Consider the following 20,118-nt stretch of genomic DNA (forward strand, 5'->3'; position numbering starts at 1 on the left):
CAGCCCCCCCTACCCCATAAAAAAGGAACGGCCCCTAAGTGGCTGCGAGAGACCCAGGCCATTACATCTGAGAATAATTCCGTTAATCAATTTAATACATGAGTCAAGCTGTAGCTAGTTAATAACGTGCATCATTTATTTCCTATAATGGTATAGGCAAAAAAATTTTTTGTCTGATGAAAATATTTGCATTTTTGGAAAAAAGGTGTTTCTAACGGTGCTTCTATCCCTTAATCGTTTATTCATCTTACTGCATGTATTCCAGGTATGCAGTGGCACCTTTTTCTACCTTTAAGAAACTAGGCATACCTGGTCCTGCTCCATGGCCATTCCTTGGAAATCTTCCTGAAATGGCCAAGAAGGTAATCATGTTTGTGACTTTTTTATTTTACTATTGAGCATGTTATGCACTGTGCACTATAAGAAAGGGTTTTCAAAACAACCCAACGACTGCGAGAGGTCCGCTGGCTACTTGACTATCTGTTGCCGGTTACTTTGGTCAATAGCAATCACGAGCTTACAAAAACAAGCTTGGCATTGTCACAGGCGCCTACTCTTCCAGTTGCCGATGTCTACTTCAAAACATTTAGATTCCCTTGTAAGTATGTTGTAAATGCACCAATTGTGTTGACCTACACTGCACTTAGGGCTTCCTTTTAATCTTAGTGTGATGGCTATACCTTTTACAATACCTTGCTAACGACATTATCATAAAAATTGTTTGTTGTTTTCAGCCTGGTCAGCCGTTTTTAGTTGACAAGGAATGGGCTGAAAAATATGGAAGAGTTTTCGGGTATGTTATTTAAAAATTTATGAAATTGTAATAAGGTGTTTTCTAAGAAAAATTTGTTTCAAGTTATAAGTTTTCGGCAGCCAGTCTGCTGTCTTTGACAGATAAAAAACTATCTTTTATCCGTCGAAGACAGCAGACTGGCTGCCTAAAGCTTATACTTTTAAACAAATTTTATCCAGAGAACGCCTTATTACAATTTTATAATGAATCCTGGTATTTGATCTTCAATATTTTTATGTTATTTAATGCTGACAGGGCTGTCAGTAAGACCTACAACCCCCAGGGTACCAGCCGTAATGTTATGTTCTGTTTATTACCCACTTCAAATCTTTTTAAAAGTCCTGTATTATTAAATATACATGTACATTTACATGTAAGCTTAGAAGTTATTTCCATATTATATTGTTCAAATTTTACCCAAAGGCTGTACTTTAATTTGCAGTTGCTGGGCTTTTGAATGGGATGCTAGTCTATTGCTGCCCCCCCCCCCCCACAAAAAAAAAAAAAAAAAAAAAAAAAAAATTCCTCAGCAACTTGCCGGTACCCATTTGTACCCCTGAGTGGAGAGAGACACAGTGCACAGGTACAATGACCCAGCCAGGGCTTGAACCAGAACCCGTCAATATGAACTCCAGTTCTCATGTATTATGGATGCAGTGAAGTGTGGTTGACAGACAAAAATGTTTGGAAGGTTTGCCCTTTTGTTCTTCCCTTCCCCTCCCTAATATGTTGAGCTACATGTACTTGCAACCCTACATTACAAGATTGTAACATGAGGTTCCAACATTGATAGAGAGAGTGGCAGGGAGGGGGGAGGGGGATCCTAAAGACAGTTTAGGAATGGTGTTTACTAAATGGAATCCAAAACTCAGTGTAATCAGGTATATGTTTACAACCTTCCCTAAAACTACTTTTGCCTTTGATGTAGCTTCTTGTGTGAATCAGAAAAGCATGAACAGTACAAATTGATTTCGACATGTCAGTCGGGTAGCTTCCAATGAGAGGCAAGATCTAATTCGCGTAGTAACATTGCTTACCATCTTTCTCTTTGCGATAATGTTTTTAAAACAGGTTCTACCTTGGACGCTCCCCATCTTACATGATATCAGATGTTGACCTTCTTAAACAGATTCTTGTCAAAGAATTCAGCAAATTTCCCAACCGACCACTTGCAGTAAGTAGTTGGCAGATACAACAACAAAGAGAAATAACTACTGCTACTAAAGCTATAATCACAATTGACAGATTTAATTAAAAAAATTAATGTTAATGTGCTTAATTAAATGTTCTACAGCAAACGAGAATAATTTGGTTAAGGGCGTTTTTGTTTGGGATCAATCCGGAAATAGAATATTTAGAATAATGTGGGTTAGCGTTTGTTTAGCTGCTCTTCTTATTCCGGAATACTTGGATTTCCATTCCGGAATACATTCTAATTCCAGAATATTCCCAAACGAGCCTGATCATGTTGATTTGTTGCTGTATAATATGACTGATGACAGTAGTTTCCGAGGCCATGCTGCCGAGGCAGCGTGGCCGAGTGGTTAGAGTGCTGGACTTGAAATCTGGAGGTCCCGGATTCAAGTCCCGTTCTGACCACTATCTGGATTTGTTCTCGGTTGCCCCGAGCTCAAATCCTCGGTCATGCTTGTAAATAGCCAACTGGTCTGCCTCCTGCCAGTTGGGATTTTTAACCATGTTATGTTTATTTAATATATTATATTTGTTTCATATACACGGCCCCACAAGCTTCTAGCTTTAAACACAAACCATGTATAAATAAAGTTGCTTTACCTTTATCTTTTAGTGTCTCTATTTGTCTTAACCAAATTCTGCCTTGGAACTACTGTAGTAGAAATTTCTCCAACCTCCAAGGGAACTGAATATTGCTTTGAGAAACTGGACATTTGAGAAATAATTGGGGATAAAATTTCACTGTCCAAATGAGTGATGACCAAATCCAAGGGAAGGGACTTTTTTGTTTGAGTTATCTAAGGAGGTTTGAGAAATCATGATTCCACCTCTGTATTAAGGACGTTCGCGCTAAAATCTTCTAACAGTGCAATTTTTCTTAAACTTTCACAACTGCTAGTTTATGAGTTATTCATGTCAGATTGTAAAAAAATGGGGGTCACTAAATTCGTTTCCGAGATACGATATCTGAAAGAAGGCACTTATTTGGATAATTTTGACTTTGTCACTCGATTATGACCTCAGTGACTTCTGGCGACAAAATATTGTAAATGAATCGATGCAAGCCAACTTGCTTTATCTGAGTTTATTCAAGTGGGTCTATTGAACAAAAATATTTTGCTTTTGAGGTCCCTTAAGGTAAATCTTGTCTTTAAAAACTATATTTGCGAGCATTCAAGACTGCAAAATGTGACTGATTTGATCGCACACGAGAAGTGAAAATAAAATATAACATACTTCCAACATCCAAATTTTGCCCATTTTTTGTCAATCGGTAGAGATTTATTATAAAAGGTTTTAGACCCCCAAAAGAGTGGGAGTCACCGATTATTTAAGAGAGGAAACTACCTTATAGAAAATTAACGATACATGTTATTAGTGCGAATTTAAAAAAATCGCGTTAATTTTATTAACGTTAACTTTTTTACTATAAGGATTTGACGATAACTTTTCTTAAATTCGCGTTAATTTTATTACGCGTAAATTTTGTTCGCGTTGTTAAAATGCTTTGTTATATTCCTATAATAAGGTACAAGCAAAGTTAGCGTAGCACCTACCTACTCTATATGTGTTAAGGAAGTTTTCTTAGCGCGCACGCTTGTGCATGACGTGGCGTGAAGTTGCGACATGAATTACGTGCGCAGTAAGGATGCATATAAACAATTCGTGCAAACGTCCTTAAAAAGTGTAATTTAGCAGCAAAGTGAGTCATGAATTAGAAGAACTTCCTTTAAGTCAGGGCTCGACACTAATTTTTTACGCGACTTTCCATGTTGGAAAGTAGCCTTCAAATTTTACTTTCCATCTCAAAATTTTACTTTCCAAAATGGACGACAGTTCAAAAGTTGCTAACCATGTTTAATTAATATTAAAAAAATCTTACTATGTGTCTCGGCATTGTTTTAGTTGTTAAAAGTTGGACGTCTCATCCTCGTTCCACTAGCGCACCAAAACTGCACTCCAGGTTGAGGGTTAAACTCGGCTGTGAAACACTAGTCCCTTCAATACGAATCCTCATGAGACAGTCTAATACTTCAACTGACAAGCATGATTTCCAGTCTGACTTTATTTTCCCCATTACTGAAAAACCTCGCTCACAAAATGCTGTTGACAGCGGTAGATTCAGTGTAATTTCAACCAACATAAGCTATTGGGAAATCTGTCCTGAACGCGTACATCTGAAGTGCTTTTGCCCGTTTGTCCTTCGTCAACTTTTTCTTTTTTACCTTCTTTTTGTCCAACATCACTACTACGTTGAGAAAAACCAAACTAAAAGAGACTCATTTCCCTGGAAAGATTTTGTTACATACCTTCGCGACAGAAGATCAATATTGCACCATACCACGTGTGTTTATAGTACCCAGACCTCCTCGGGAGTTCTCTTGATCCAATATGGCGGAGAATGCGAGAATAGCGTAAAATTTGTCTTTTTAAGACGAGTTGTCATTGTCATTTGGCTATTTTTTATCATTATCATAATTTTTACACACTGTTTTCCACTTAAGCCTTTTAAGCATAAAATTTGCTTTCCAGTAAAGCTTAAAATTTACTTTCCAGATCGGGTAAGTATTTTGGTTCATTTTCGTTTTTTTACTTTCCAAGAAGAAAATTTACTTTCCAGTGGAAATCGGGAGAGTGTTAGTGTCGAGCCCTGAATTAAGGACCTTTTTGAACTGAGGGTGAATTGTTTTGCTCCTGTTTATTGCATGCCTGGATTTGTTAATTTAGGTCTGTAAAAACTAATTTGTAAAAATGCATCATGTTCTGTGTACTTGAAAATGTTTGCAGGCTATTGGAAACCAGAATGGTATTTTCAGAGGCAAAGGATTGTTACAGCTTGAAGATGAAGACTGGAAGAGAGTCCGTGCAACAATCACTCCGACATTTAGTGCTCTTAAATTGAAGCAGGTTGGTCATGACAATCCAGTATACCAAATGCAGCAAATTATAGAACATTTTATTTCCAAAGGTGGCTCAGATGTTAACCTGTTGAGAAATATTCCCTCCCCCCACGTTAGAAAAGTCTTTAAGGATGGAAACGATTTGGTAATACATGATACAAGAAATATAAATGATAGGAACCGACGTTTCAATGCATCTTGCGCCGTTATCAAGGTTACATAAGGTTGCAAATTCGCTTTCAACTTAGCCTTTTCACAACGGTTACTGCTTTTTATCACTAATTATGTAACCTTGATAATGGCGCAAGATGCACCAAAACATTGGCTCCTATCATTTATTTCTTGTATTATGTACTACGTACCCCACGTTAGAACAACAAAAAAACAATTTATTAAAGTATCTGTCTTTTTTGAGTATTTTTCGGGATTAAAAGGGATACTGAGTAGAAAGACGGTTTTCATGAGCTCTTTCAAGTTTATTCGGTAGAAATCTGTGTTAACTACCTTATTTATTGTTACATATTTTCAGGGAACTTAGTTTCGCAAAAATGGAATGGGCTGATATTTTGCAGGGCTTAATTTTCGCAATAAGGCCAAAAAATATGTTACAACAATTAAAAAATATACGTCAGAAACATTTAGAATAAATTTTTACGGGTCTTTAACTTCGTGATATTTCAAAAATCGCGAAAATTAAGTCCCGCAAAAAAAAGTAACAATAAGGTAGTATTATTCTTGCTTGCACACATGGACAATTTTTTCTTTTATTTACCTCCTTGAAGATAACGCATTTAATTCACCAATCATGTGACACATTGTGCAAAAAGCTAGAAAAGATTGCTGAGTCAGGAGAAAAAGTGAACATGTGGAGGTGAGAACAACTTGTAGAGGGTCTATATATTATACTCTGGCGGCTTGGCAGTTTAAGCCAATTTTAAGTGTGGGTTTGCAGGCACAATCCTATTTCTCTGGCTGTTTGTGGTTGAGAAATTACAGTGGTTTTGGTTTTTGGAGAAAAAACGGAAGCTTTTGCAGTCTAGGAAGAACAAAATATGGCAGTAATGCAGAATGTATGACCCCCCTATAATAGTCCCTCCTTGTAGTAGTAGCTGAAGTTACAGTGGAATTCTGCTTTCTTGAACCTCCAAGGAAACAAAAATTGTTTCAAGTTCTAAATTGAGTGATAAAATTGCATTGTACAACTTAGTGAAGCAAATTTTTAATATCCATTGAAGGGAATCCGGGGTGGGGCAGTTTTGTAAGGGGAGGCTCCGCCCCGAGGTCCAACCCCTTACCCTTTTACAGTGGAACCCCGATATAATGATCTTCGATATAAAGATATTCCCGATATAACGATGAATATGTTATGTCCCGGCAATAGTAAAATGTATGGGACGGAACCCCGATATAATGATACCTCGATATAACAATATAATTTTACTGCCCCCTTGGCATATCGTTATATCGGGGTTCCACTGTATATACCATTTTGACAAAAAAGACACCCCTTTTGTATACTTTTTAAAGAAAAAAAGGTACCCCTTTCATATACCTACATGACATGACATATACTTAAAACAAGGCATTTTCTTGACATTTTTATGTAGCGCTTAATAAATTAACATGATACAGCCATTTAATTTAAAGGCCTTTTCAAATATCTTAATGACAGAATTTCCCACCCTTTCATATACCTAAACTTGTAAAATCCTACCCTTTTATATAACTGAAGCCTGAAAAAGGTACCCCTTTCGGGCAGAGCCTCCCCGTATAGGCCATTATATGGAGTACCCCCCCCCCTGGAGGATATCAGGGTTTGGATATTCACTATGCATATCCATTGTACGCTCATTGAATAATTATTTAATATTTCTATTTAATGTCAAATAACTTACCGACATATACCGGTAAATTAAATTATTACTTAAGTTTAAAAGTTTTCAAAGGTGAAGATTTACAATTAATTTTAGTGAAAGTTATTTGGTGTGCAAATAATTTAGGTAAAAAAATGTGTGTAACTTGTTGCAAACATTTTCATTTTACATTATAACAACAACCAGGGCTTGAGACTAACTTTTTTGCTAACTAGCCAAGTGGCTAGTGACAGACAGCTTTGATTTCACTAGCCAAAACTTATTTTCTAGAGCGGTTTTACTTAACTTGTGAAATAGGTAGTGGGACAATACAGGCTACTACTTCGTACTAGTTCTTATTATTTCCGCTTTTGTTAGAAATTCTCCTGTTTTTTATTCTTGGTTTTTGTGTACCACGCACAATTACTAATTAGTAAGCACTATGACACACTATCTAACATTTTTTGTTTCACAGGTTAAATAAAACCACTCTACTAGCCACAATTTTTAAGCATATAGTTCTTTTTTTAAGGAGGGGAGGGGGGATAATGCGATAATGTTTAAACCTTGAATCGTAAAATGTTCCTTAAATCTTCACGCTTTTTTTTTTTTTTTTACAAAATTGGGCTTTGTTCTTCACTATAAAAATTGTACATGTACATGCGTTTTTGTCAAATAGATTGTTTAAAGCTTCACATGTCAACAGTTTACTTGTTAGTTATATAATTTCTCTGAGAGACGATTTAAAAAAATGTGGTTTCTTGCCACTAATGCCTGATTTTTTCACTAGCCAAAATGGCTAGTGAAAGGCCAAAACCTACTAGCCAAAACTGCATTTTTACTAGCCTTTGGATAGTTGGCTACCGTTAGTCTCGAGCCCTGACAACTAAACACTACTTTGGTTAATGGTCATTGACTTGCTTGCATGTTTAACAGGACTTATGGAAAGTTCACCATGGAAGTGATTTTAGCATCAGCATTTGGTGTCCAGGCAGACATACAGACAACTGCCGATGAACCTTACACACCTAATGCTGAGAGAATGTTTCAAACACCTCCACTTTCATCTATTTTGAGTAAGTTCTTACGGACAGTTTCCGAGTAATTCTCAGCTAAACTGGAATGTGTAATAGTCATTTTTTATCCGTCATTTCAAACCTCAACACTACAAGTTTCTGTAGCTTGAGGAAGCTAGGAGCTGATTGCCACCAGAGCTGTCATTTTTAAGCAGCCATTTATACCTGCCAACTCTCACGCCTTAGGTGTGAATCTCACGCCTGCAAGTTGAAAACTTCAATCTCATGCCAACTCACCCTTATGAACCAATTTCTCATGTGTGAACTCTAACCAATGCAAGAAACGAAAACTCCGTGTAAAATGAGAAAATGACGAAAAAGAAGAAGAAGAAAATCTCAGAGTTTTGACAAGAAAGGCTTTGAAAATGAGGTTGTGTTAAGCAAAACACGTCTACCCACTGGGATCGGGTGACCCTATATTTCGGCGGAATGGAGGAATGACGGAACGGCACGCAGAATGGCCAAATATCCTAAAACACGGAATGACGGAATATCCTAAAACGCGGATTGACGGAATATCCTAAAACACGGAATGACGGAATATCCTAAAACGCGGAATGACTGAATATCCTAAAACGCGGAATTGTGGCTCAGAAAGAGCGTGTAAATCAGCTTATAACAGTATAAGTCCAGTCATAGCATCGTTCAAAAGATCCATTACACCTAACCAGATATTTCTGTTCTCTATTTGTATGACTCTTGTAACTTTTTTCTCGTGTCTGAGACTGATACCACAAGGAAAGCACCAGCTTTCTTCCAATCTCCGTATTTAAGCCCTGTTGGTCGGGGTTAGTACTTGGATGGGTGACCAACCGGAAACCCCTTGTTTTTGGTTTCCTTTTATTTTTATTTCTCAGTACGAACTCAATAAATTTCAGGTCCTTCCATTTTTGTTTATAACGGCTTCGTTTGCGTTTGCGTTTGCATCGGCAGGTATAAGCCATGACATTGAAGTTATCAACCCAGGGGGGTACTCGGAATTTCAAGTGATCGAATGCTGGCAAAAATCAAGATGCAACAAAAATCCCTAGGGCTTCCAACCTAGTCCAAAAATATCCCCAGATCACCAATTGACCCTCAATAATCAACAGGAAACACATTTGTTTGTATTTATTAACAGATCTACGCAGCCAAGGCACTACCACAAATCTTTAGATTGTTGTACTACCCAAAACTTCTCTAGCTAACTACCTCAAAAAAATACTTGACAAATTTTCTAACCCCCAAAAAATCTGGGAATCCAAAATTCAACACCCACCACCCCCCCCCCCCAAAAAAAAAATATATTTTATATATATCCTTTGATCATTCCAATCACTTGAAATATTGGGTAACCCCCTGGGGTGATCACTTGTAACATTTTCCCTGCATATACAGGCCCTGCCAGGGTAAATTCTGACAAGCGACATGGCCCAAAAAGTAGCAACAGCACATAAAATAAAATCGCGACAAGCAACGATCGTTTTGGGGAAACTTAAATTCTGAAAACGACAAGCAATTTTCCTTCAATATTACTACCGGCAGCGATGTGAAGTGCGATAAAAAAGCGGCATGGGACATTTTTAAATTTAGACAAGCGACACGGGATCCCCCCTGGCAGGGCCTCTGTATTTGCAATTGTAACATGTTCTTTTTCATCTGTATATAGTGGTGTTCCCATTTATGAAGCCTGTGCTTCAGTTGGTTTCCGGCCTGTTGTTACGTTCTTCTACAACTGAACGAGTAAAGTCTACAGCCTTTCTTATAAAAACTGCAGAAGAAGTGCTGCACTTGAGAAGGGAGAGTGGAGTTTCACAGGTAAACCCGTGAACAATGAAAAATTATCTTTGGTTGAAAATTTTTCTAACCAGTTTGATTTTTATTTCCTTTTGATTTAGATCATGGTTACCGGAATGAATATGAGGCAATGAAAATTAAAAATCAAACTGGTTTGAAAAATCTTATACAAAAGATAGCTTTAAACCTAGCATATAATTTATTTGTTTTGATGTAACAGGGTTCATACAGGTCCTGGAAAACCTGGAATTTTATTGTGGCACTTTCCAGGACTGGAAAGTCCTGGAAAAATTCCAAAACTGAGAGGTCATTAGTACAGTACAGTATCGCATAAACAGTTCTATTCTCTGCAACAAACACAAAGCTCAGACTGCATGCACTCCAGCCACTTGTTCTTTGCTTTACGTCTGCAGAGAAAAGATCTGTTGGAGCTGATGTTACGTGCAGAGGTCACTAACAAAGACGGAAAAACCATAAGTAAACTGAGTGATGATGAAGTTCTGGCACAGTCTTTTACATTCATGTTAGCTGGATATGAGACGACAAGCAATGCTTTAGCCTACACAACATACTGTCTGGCATTGAACCCTGAAGTGCAAGATAAACTCATCAAGGAAATTGACGACGCTGTTGGAGACAATGTAAGTACGATCAATGCCTTGTATCGTGAAACACCTTTGTGATAAACATACAGCTGACACAGAAAGGGCTATCCTGCAGTACGAAGATTTGAGTTAATATGCAAATGTTGTAAGATTAGTCAGGCATTACCAGCCCACGCATGGTTCAGATTGGAACTGTTTCTAAAGGAGGTACATTGTTGAGCACATGGTGAGTGAGATCGGAGTGAGATCGTAGTGAGATCTGCCATCTATAGCAGTGAGTTTAGCCGTTCAAAATTGTTGTTTATTATTGGACTGGAATTAAGTTATGAGTTTATTGTGAAAAGAAACATTTCCGACAGGAGTATTTATTTATTTACAGGGTTTTCATTAAGAAATGTAATAGGAGGAGAATAGTGTAAAGTAACCGGAGGATGATTTTTAAAGGTTCCGCATCTTAATATAAAAAAAAACGGTACAGGCCGTTAAAAAATTTAGCCGGAGAATTCTATGTAGTAGCCGGAGAATTCTCCGATCGATGCCTAATGAATACTTTCGTGGCTGGTCTGACACGCATGTTTCGTCTCTGCCAAGAGACTCATCAGAGACCTTTCGGTGAAGCTAACTCGTCGAACATCGCGTTCGAAGTCCCGCTAGCGTCGAAATGATGGTGCAATCTGGCCTTACATCGCGTAAGCATTCCCAATTGCGTAACGTGTAAATTGTTAATGAATACTTTCGTGGCTGGTCTGACACGCATGTTTCGTCTCCGCCAAGAGACTCATCAGAGACCTAATGAACACCATGTGTTTATTTTAAGTATATTTACAGTTTAACACACACAAGATGTCTGTTCTAAGTTTGTTTTGCATGCAAGGCATAACATCACGCTCCATTAAAGCTGATTGCAGTCTCAGGGCTTTGCAGGGGGAGATTGCACAGTAGGGACTGAAAATCATCTTTAACTGCATTTTACTTCCATTTGAATTTGCCTTACCTGTGTTACTGAAAGGTTCTCTGTATCTGGTCTTGCAGGAAACTGCTGACTACGAGACAGTTCAGAATTTGGAGTATTTGGATATGGTGTTGTGTGAAGCTTTGCGTCTCTATCCTCCTGCTTTCAGGTATATCGGGTTCATAACATTTATTAAGGTCATTATAGACAGCTTGCCGGCCTTTCTTTGTACCCATGTATTTGTATTACTGTGAGGTCATTGAGTATGAGATATAAATTTGGATTGATTATGATGGTAGCTGACAAGGATGAGATAACCATAATGATTAATACTCTTTATAAATTCTGACGCTGACTTAATTGAGCGTAAACAACGCTCATAATGTACTCAAGACGTTTCGACCGAGAATCTTCGGTCCTCTTCGGTTGTTATCATGGCATAAAAAAACGGCTTTTTTAACGGTTTCACATTGTACGTGCGTGCGAGTGACTAATACAAATACACGCGAACGCTGCGCGAGACTATGAACATTATGTAAGTGACTTATATACATCAGGGATGTCTATGTGTTCATTTCCCGCATTCTGGTCCCTCTGCGAATGCCACGCTTCTAGCAAAAGCCTCTTGTGGTAATCGCCTGACTTGTCCACCACCGCTGCATGATTGAAATCCATATCATGGCCAAACGTGTTTGCGTGTTGCGCGATCTTAGAGTTTTTGTCGCAAACACGGACTGCTCTTTGATGTTCTTTAATTCGAGTAGCTAACGCTCTGTCCGTTTGTCCATAATAGGTAAAATTGCAGTCAAGGCAGTTAACTCTGTAAACTACACATCTAGACTGGAATGCTGTGAGTTTGTCCTTCGGTCTGGGGAAGTGTGTGCGTAACGTGTTAAGTGGTTTAAAGCCAACTTTGACCCCGTTGTTGCGTAGAACTTTTGAGATTCTTTCAGTTACGCCTTTCACGTAGGGTAGAACAACAAACGATGTTGCGGCATCATTTGGAGTGTCGCTGCTGTCTGAGACACGACCATTAGCTTTGCGATGAGAATCACAACTCTTGATAAACCGCATTGGATAGTTATTGTTCATCAAGACTTTAACCACATGCTCCTTTTCTTTGCGTTTCCCTGCGCTTGTTGATGGGATATTTTTCGCTCTCTCAAGGAGTGTATTCACCACTGATCTCTTGTGTTGAGTTGGGTGATGCGAGTTGAAATCTAGATATTTGTCAGTGTGCGTTGGCTTTCGGTAGACGTTAACCTGTATGCGCCCGTTCACTCTAGTTGTTGCGGTGTCTAAAAATGAAAGGCCGTCGTCACCTTCGACCTCACTAGTGAATTGTATGTGCGGGTTAACAGAGTTAAGGTGGTCATGAAACTCTTGCACATACTCCTTTTTTAGGCATACGTGGCTGTCGTCGACATACCTGTACCACCATCGTGGAGGATGAGGGGCTGTTGAAATCGCTCGGTCTTCTACAAACTCCATGACTAGATTGGCTATGGTTGCACTAACAGGCGAACCCATAGCGCAGCCAAATGTTTGGTGATAATGTTCTTGCTCGTAGGTGAAAAAACTGTTCCTCAAAACGAACTCTAGCAACCTCATGATATTGCTCACGGAAATGTTCGTGCGTTCCGTTAGAGTTGTATCACGCTCCAATCTATCGCGAGTAACTTGTAGGGCCAACTCTACTGGGATTGAAATCCTACGTGAAAGGCGTAACTGAAAGAATCTCAAAAGTTCTACGCAACAACGGGGTCAAAGTTGGCTTTAAACCACTTAACACGTTACGCACACACTTCCCCAGACCGAAGGACAAACTCACAGCATTCCAGTCTAGATGTGTAGTTTACAGAGTTAACTGCCTTGACTGCAATTTTACCTATTATGGACAAACGGACAGAGCGTTAGCTACTCGAATTAAAGAACATCAAAGAGCAGTCCGTGTTTGCGACAAAAACTCTAAGATCGCGCAACACGCGAACACGTTTGGCCATGATATGGATTTCAATCATGCAGCGGTGGTGGACAAGTCAGGCGATTACCACAAGAGGCTTTTCCTAGAAGCGTGGCATTCGCAGAGGGACCAGAATGCAGGAAATGAACACATAGACATCCCTGATGTATGTAAGTCACTTACATAATGTTCATAGTCGCACGCGCGTACAATGTGAAACCGTTAAAAAAGCCGTTTTTTTATGCCATGATAACAACCGAAGAAGACCGAAGATTCTCGGTCGAAACGTCTTGAGTACATTATGAGCGTTGTTTACGCTCAAATAAGTCAGCGTCAGAATTTATAAAGAGTATTAATGTCAACTCCTGACTGTAATTTTGGTATTTTTCATTTAATAACCATAATGATGTTATTATGCATTTTAATACTTACAATTTTTCAGACATAAAAGGCAAGTTACTGCTCAACAGAAAATAGAATCCTTCTTAATACATAAAACTGCTGGAGCGATCTGTGATCATAGCTTAAAATATAAAAATGGTTTAATACATTCATTCATACATACATTCTTCTTAATACATTTTGCTTTCTTTTCTGATCATTCAGATTTGGTCGTGCTTGCAGTGAAAGCTGCACATTAAATGGTGTGCACTTTATTAAGGGAACAGTAGTAATAGTTCCTGTGTTTCACCTGCACCGGGACCCAGAATATTGGCCCAACCCAGAGACTTTTGATCCTGACAGGTACGAAACACTGGATAACTTTAAGTGCTTTGTATCGAAAGTGCAATCGTTTGGACCAACAGGAACTGACTCTTGTAAAATGGAACAACATTTTCTGCTTAAACCGGGCCAACCGATTGGAACAGTCCTTTCCATTTTGCATTCTTTTCCCCAGTTCCCCACATCTGTGAGAAGCTAGTGAACTAAAGTAAGGCAACTGAACAGAAACAGTAAATTTTGGTGTAACTGGTCAAGTAGACCACCTCAAGAGGTGGTCCTGAATATTCTGGTCAGACCGAACCAAAACAGAGCTTGCCATATATTTGACTATCAACCTATATTCTGAAATATTTGGCTTAATGGAAAGCACCCATTGTTAGCTAAGGAGACGTTTGATATTGATCACTCTTGGACCTCTTGTTTGTGTTTTTTTTTGTTTACTTATCTCTTTTAATTCTTTTACCCTTGTGTAGGTTTTCACAGGAGGCCAAACAGCAGCGCAGCCCGTACTGTTATCTTCCATTTGGCACAGGGCCACGGTCCTGTATCGGCATGAGATTTGCCCTCATGGAGGCTAAAATGGCACTGGTTCATATACTAAAGAGGTTTAAATTTCAGCGTTCTGCAGACACTGAGGTATATTTATTGGAGAACTACATGTACAAGCTTGCCCACCCAATAAATTTTTGTTGCATAATACCTGACGCCCTCTATATGGCGCACGCCTGCAGGGAACCATGGTAGTTGTATTCAGCAAAACTTGCACAAGACTTGACTACGTTGAATTCCATACAACTACCATGATTCACTGCAGGCGTCTCATAGAGGGAATTGGCCATAAATTATTTGTCAGAGGTTGAATTTCAAAAGCTTAGTGACTGATAATATTCTATTTTATTTTTTAGGTACCTCTTCAGCTCAAGGGAGCAGTGACAATGGCCCCAAAGAATGGCATTCAAGTGAAGATCGTTTCGAGGGCATAACAAAATAAACCATTTAATTAACAGACTCTCCAAAGTGGTTACCAAAACAACTTACTTGTGGTGTCTCCACAAGATCAGTTTGTTGTTTCTGCAAGTTCATTACATTCGAGTTTGTTATATCAGGATTAAGTACATTATTTTGGTTTATCAAAACAGTTAAAAGACAACATGCTCTGATCATCTGTTTATAGCACGCTATCATGTCACCTGGATACCTTTCACAAATGCTTGTATTGCACCATTCACCACACCAAGAAACCACCAATATAATTATCATGACAGAGTTCTATCTAGGGTATTTGAGGGGTAGATGCTACCCCCCCCCCCCAACAAAAAAAATGCCATTATCGTTACAGAATATAAGTAACTATATTGGAAAATTCACCCAGACACGACGAGGTCAGTGCACATGAAGTAAGTATTCCCTGTATAAGGACACTAATTGTGTCTCAAAATGCACCAGATTGCATCTCGGCACAAATTTATTAACCGGGCGGGGACTGGGCTGGCCCGGTTCATAAATCGCCCGGAATTTTTTCGTCGTAGTCGTGTCGGTAAATCGTTCCAGACCCGCTCGGCCGCTTCCTTGGCCAGGATTCAAATCACGCACTTTTGATATTTATTCGGCAGGAGCTATTAAACCCAGCTATTAAATCACTCTTCTATTTTAAATTTTATCTAAAACCCTGATTTCTGTTTAGCGTGAAATATGTATATTTTTGTGTTATTCAAGCGTTTGGATTGCGAAAGCGGTGATTGTTTTGACAGCTCCAAACCGCAACGTCAGTCACGCAATGTTTTTGCAGCAAGCTTTACACATAACTGCTTTTTTAAAAAACGGCTGGTAGCCAGAGCATTTTTGAGCCGGAATACTTTGAAGATGCTTTTCATTTAATAGGAAGAATTATGTCCATTTTCATCCGTGCACAGTTGAGCTGGCAAAGTCGCGTATCAGAGACGATTGAATGTTTGCACAGCAAAATAATCTTATTTTGGTTCTTGATGTAAAAGCTTTACTTACACACTTCTCAAGACTTCAGTAAACAAAATGGTAATGTATAGTATTTCTACGAACTATGATGGTATTTGTGAAGGGATCCGTAAAGCCAGCAAGTAAAACAAATGGTCTGAAAAATGAAAATGAAATCTTGGCGCGGATAATTTAATACATGTAATTAAATTCTACCACGGCATGCAAAATTTCACGTTTTTGAAATTTTCTAAATCTTTTTGCCTTTTAAAATGTTTCTTGACCCCATCTTGAATAAAAATTCATCTAAAACTTTTTTCATGTTTCTTTTTTATTTTTTCACGTTTGTATTAGTTGCCTTTTTAGGCTTTTGAAACGAACACGGCATCTATTTATATATTGAGGCACCATGTGATGTTTACATATTTGCTTTATTTGTCGTAGTAGTTCACTCGGCCGCTTTCTTGGCCAGGATTCAGATCCCGCACTTTTGATATTTACTCAGCAGGAGCAATTAAAATTTTATCTAATACCTCGATTTCTGTTAAACGTGAAAGATATATTTTTGTGTTTTTATTCAAACGTTCGACTCAAGCGAGTACTGGAGTCCGAAACCGGTGATTGTTTCGACAGGTCGCTGAAGTCGAAGCTTTTTACATCAGTCACGCAATGTTTTTGCAGCAAGCTCCTGCATTTAAAAACGGCTCCAGACTCCACTTTGAAGATGTTTTTCATTTAGCAAGATTTTTAACAGCATCTGTTATCTAATACGTGTGGTCTAATGCATGCCCTTTTTTAGTCTTTTTATTTTCTTTTGTAATTTTGTTTAGAAATTTTTCTGTTATTCTTGATATTTGACTCGTTTTATTCGTTTTTTTTTTATTATTTATGTGACTCGTTTTATTCGAGCAGGAGCCAATACTGTAGTTTTCTGGTTACTCCGCTCTTTTTAGCGAGGAATATAAAATATATAATTTTTGTTTTTCATTCAAGGGTTTTGAGTTTCAGTCGGAACCGAACGGTGATGGAGAAATGACCTGCAGTGAATCACGCAATCAAGAACTTGCGTTTGCGTGACTTCTTCCCAAAATTGACGTGAAGACTGAAGAGCTTGCATGTTTGAAAGCTGAAAAGCTTTCTTATCTTGTTCTTATTCCCATTTTTTGGTGTGGTACATGGTACATTTTTTTATTTTACGCGTCTTAGTTTTTAACGAAATCTTTCTAATTGTTTGTTTCTTTTGGTCGGAGATCATTTGTACTGCCATTTAACTGGTTTGAGTTCATTTATTCAAGATTGCACACAAAACGTTTTCAATAGCTAGGTTATTCAGTATTCGGAAGAAAAATAAAAATTTGAAAGCCTAAGCAGGAATTTGTCCAAGCATGGACAAGCAATCCACAGACTTGCGCGGGAACCAATATAAATTAAATGGTATTTTAAAAGTTTTTGCTGTACTTGTCTAATTAAGTAGTTAAACATTAACCGCCCGGTTTTAAGCATTAAGCTTTAGGCGTCTTGTTTCAAAACATTTCCTGGTGCATACCTTTGGACCCCCCTAGGAAGCTTGTGGACTTCCGCCACTTGGGACTTCTCCCCCAAACAATAAATCCTAGATACGAACCCTACATGGAAAAAAATTGTAGGAACCTTGTCAGCTTTGTTTTTTAAAAAATATAGATATTCCATTAGAGTGAAATGAAGCATAACACAATAGTGATGGCAGATGGAAATAAATGAGCTGACTTCTTTTTGATCAAAATTATGTGAGGTGTGGTTCTTTAAGCGTGCCTGGCCTGCACTTATTGCCACTACTCACTTGCAAACTACCCACACTAATGGTGAGTGATAAACAACATGAGGCTTCATTTGCTTTGGAAGGGACTGATGAGAGGGTTGGGGGGGGAGAGGAAGTTTTGTCATACCTCCCAAATCCTGTAATTTTTGGATGCATTGTTTTAAGACCACAAAGTCATGTTCTTTTTGGGCCCTCCCCCATTCTGCAAAATAAGTCCACACTACCACAGATAATAAGACTGAAACGGCATCAAATTTATTGACATTAACAGCAAAAAAGTACAAGAATTGATAAATTTCAGTTTGCAATTACTGACCAATTATGCCTTTTTACAGAAATATAAATTACCAAGATTACCCGTAATAAAACTATTTTTGGCATATACATGTACTACAGTGTAATAATGGTACATGAACGCCTGCAGAGGATTGTTTTGTGGCACCACTTTCAGTAGTGGTGAGAGAAAACCAAAACAGCTGTGCAGGGTTCATGAAGTCAAAACATTAGCCTCATTGCTCAAACAGAAAACATCACAATGCTGCTGATTCTGTTTACTTTTACCCTAGTTATCGAATAAATCCATCAGAAAAATAGAAACAAACAAAAAATCTTTTGAAAAACATCATCCAGTGTTGTATTGAATTCCCGTTTAAAGATTGAATAACTCGCTCCGAATATTGGAGCAAATAATAAAATCAAATTTGAGAAGAACACTAGAGCTGCTTTTTTGCTTTTGTGAGTTTCCCAGGGAATTAATTTACCAATGACGTAAATCTTGCAAGTCAGGACATGTTTGTCTCAGTGGTTATTTCCTTCAGATTTCAGAAATCCTCTAGATGACACATCTCCAAAAATACATAAGGTTAAAAAATCGAACATTTCACACGTACCATGCTAGGTTTAAAGTTTGAAAGATTTGTTTAGTTTCCATTTGTAGCAGATTTAAAGCTTTTAGAGCATTGCGTGATTCTTGCCGATCAGTGCCTTGTGAAAGTAAAAATTTACTAACGCCAGCACATTCCAGGACACAAACGTAATGTGAATAAATGTAAATTCTTGCCCGCTAAAGCGTTTTTTTCTTTTAAAGCATGAAATTTTAGTATTTTCCTTGATTCAACGCTTCAAAATACTTCACGCTGATCGAATATATTAAAAGTAAAGACCAAAGGATTCGCAAAGATTTGAACCGTAGCTGATAATAGCTTTGAAATGTAAAAAAAATAAAATGTAAATACAATTTTTAAAGTCCATACGCGGGACGAGGTTACCCTCAGTGTCCGAGCCAGAGGCTCATGTATAAGACGTAGGACTGATACAGATCGAATTGGAATTTAGTAGTGTTGATTTTTGCGGAGGGAGGAAAACCGGAGAACCCGGAGAAAAACCCTCGGAGCGAGGACGAGAACCAACAACAAACTCAACCCACATATGACGCCGGGTCCGGGAATCGAACCCGGGCCACATTGGTGGGAGGCGAGTGCTCTCACCACTGCGCCATCCCCGCTCCCCCGTTACTCAAGGTCTAGCCGATCGAAAGTGAAACTTGTCACGTCAGCACATTCTTTTACACCAACGTAATGGTATTTATTCACAGATTTTTGCCCACTGAATTATATTTCTCTTAAAAGCGTGGAAATTTAGTATTTTCCACGAGTCAAACGCTTCAAAATTGTATATTTTCACACTAAACATTTTTTGTAAAGACAAAAAAAAGAAAATTTCTGAATTTTTGGCACAATCTTCACTTTTGGATGATGGAACACACACTTGATAAGACTTCCTCTTGTATCACAAAACAATTATTTAAAGGGCCCTGCACAGTTCCTCCTACATCAGGGCTCAAACCGAGCAAACTAGGAGAGTTGCCTGTCGTTTAATTCAATTCTTTTGCCTGTAGCTGTAATTCAAGTTTTTTTCAAGCCCTGTAAAGTGCCTTAAACTGACGGGAACATTACACAATTTAATATAAACAGGGACTTCAGTAACTACTGTGCTACATAAAGCACTGTTAAAAGCTGCTATCATTGGGCATTTTATCCGTTTTAAATTATGTATGAGAAAGCAATCTCCACACACTTGTCAGAAACTAATTATAGCCCCAAAATTAAAATGAATGAGCAACATGGAAAATATAAGTGACAAATGTATCTACAGTAAATTAAAATGTTATAGAAATGTACATAAATTTAGTATGCATGTAACTTGTGCATACCAAAAGTAAGCATTGCATGTACCACATAAATGCCAAATGTGGGCAATGTAATGCCAATGATGATGACGACAAAGATGATGATAATGAGAGCAATACAGTGGAACCTCGATATAACCATGTTCCCGGTATAACGATGAATGTTCTATGTCCCGGCAAAAGTTGCAGTAAAATGTATGGGATAGAACCCCAATATAACGATCTTCGATATAATGATAATCCCGATATAACTATGAGAATTTAGCGGACCGAACGTAAAATCTTCCCCGATATAACGATATTTTCAGTTCACAGTCACAATTTAAGAAAAACATTAAACTTAA

General features: G+C 38.2%; 2 protein-coding genes and 1 long non-coding RNA gene across 4 annotated transcripts in view; 2 read left to right on the forward strand and 1 right to left on the reverse strand.

Annotated features, from left to right (window-relative positions):
* Positions 1–17,550, forward strand: part of LOC144646750 (cytochrome P450 3A2-like) — a 28,970-nt gene extending 11,420 nt beyond the window's left edge. For both annotated transcript variants that reach the window (XM_078506434.1, XM_078506433.1), the window contains exons 2-14: positions 266–362; positions 735–793; positions 1,865–1,967; positions 4,775–4,894; positions 5,670–5,758; positions 7,677–7,816; positions 9,465–9,613; positions 10,006–10,233; positions 11,230–11,318; positions 13,719–13,856; positions 14,309–14,471; positions 14,741–15,529; positions 15,717–17,550. In XM_078506434.1, coding sequence (XP_078362560.1) covers positions 351–362; positions 735–793; positions 1,865–1,967; positions 4,775–4,894; positions 5,670–5,758; positions 7,677–7,816; positions 9,465–9,613; positions 10,006–10,233; positions 11,230–11,318; positions 13,719–13,856; positions 14,309–14,471; positions 14,741–14,818 — 1,368 coding nt within the window. In that variant the 5' untranslated portion in view covers positions 266–350 and the 3' untranslated portion in view covers positions 14,819–15,529; positions 15,717–17,550. The remainder of the gene's footprint in view (positions 1–265; positions 363–734; positions 794–1,864; positions 1,968–4,774; positions 4,895–5,669; positions 5,759–7,676; positions 7,817–9,464; positions 9,614–10,005; positions 10,234–11,229; positions 11,319–13,718; positions 13,857–14,308; positions 14,472–14,740; positions 15,530–15,716) is intronic.
* LOC144646781 (2-methoxy-6-polyprenyl-1,4-benzoquinol methylase, mitochondrial-like) overlaps positions 1–20,118 on the forward strand; it is a 120,745-nt gene that overhangs the window by 43,156 nt on the left and 57,471 nt on the right. The gene's annotated exons all lie outside the window — the stretch shown is intronic.
* Positions 18,917–20,118, reverse strand: part of LOC144646806 (uncharacterized) — a 153,586-nt gene continuing 152,384 nt past the window's right edge. Inside the window, exon 2 of the long non-coding RNA XR_013569479.1 lies at positions 18,917–19,902. This is a non-coding gene — a long non-coding RNA (uncharacterized LOC144646806). The remainder of the gene's footprint in view (positions 19,903–20,118) is intronic.

Source organism: Oculina patagonica, chromosome 3, assembly GCF_052425735.1.
Source record: "Oculina patagonica isolate OP01 chromosome 3, crgOcupat, whole genome shotgun sequence".
NCBI classification, from domain to species: domain Eukaryota; kingdom Metazoa; phylum Cnidaria; class Anthozoa; order Scleractinia; family Oculinidae; genus Oculina; species Oculina patagonica.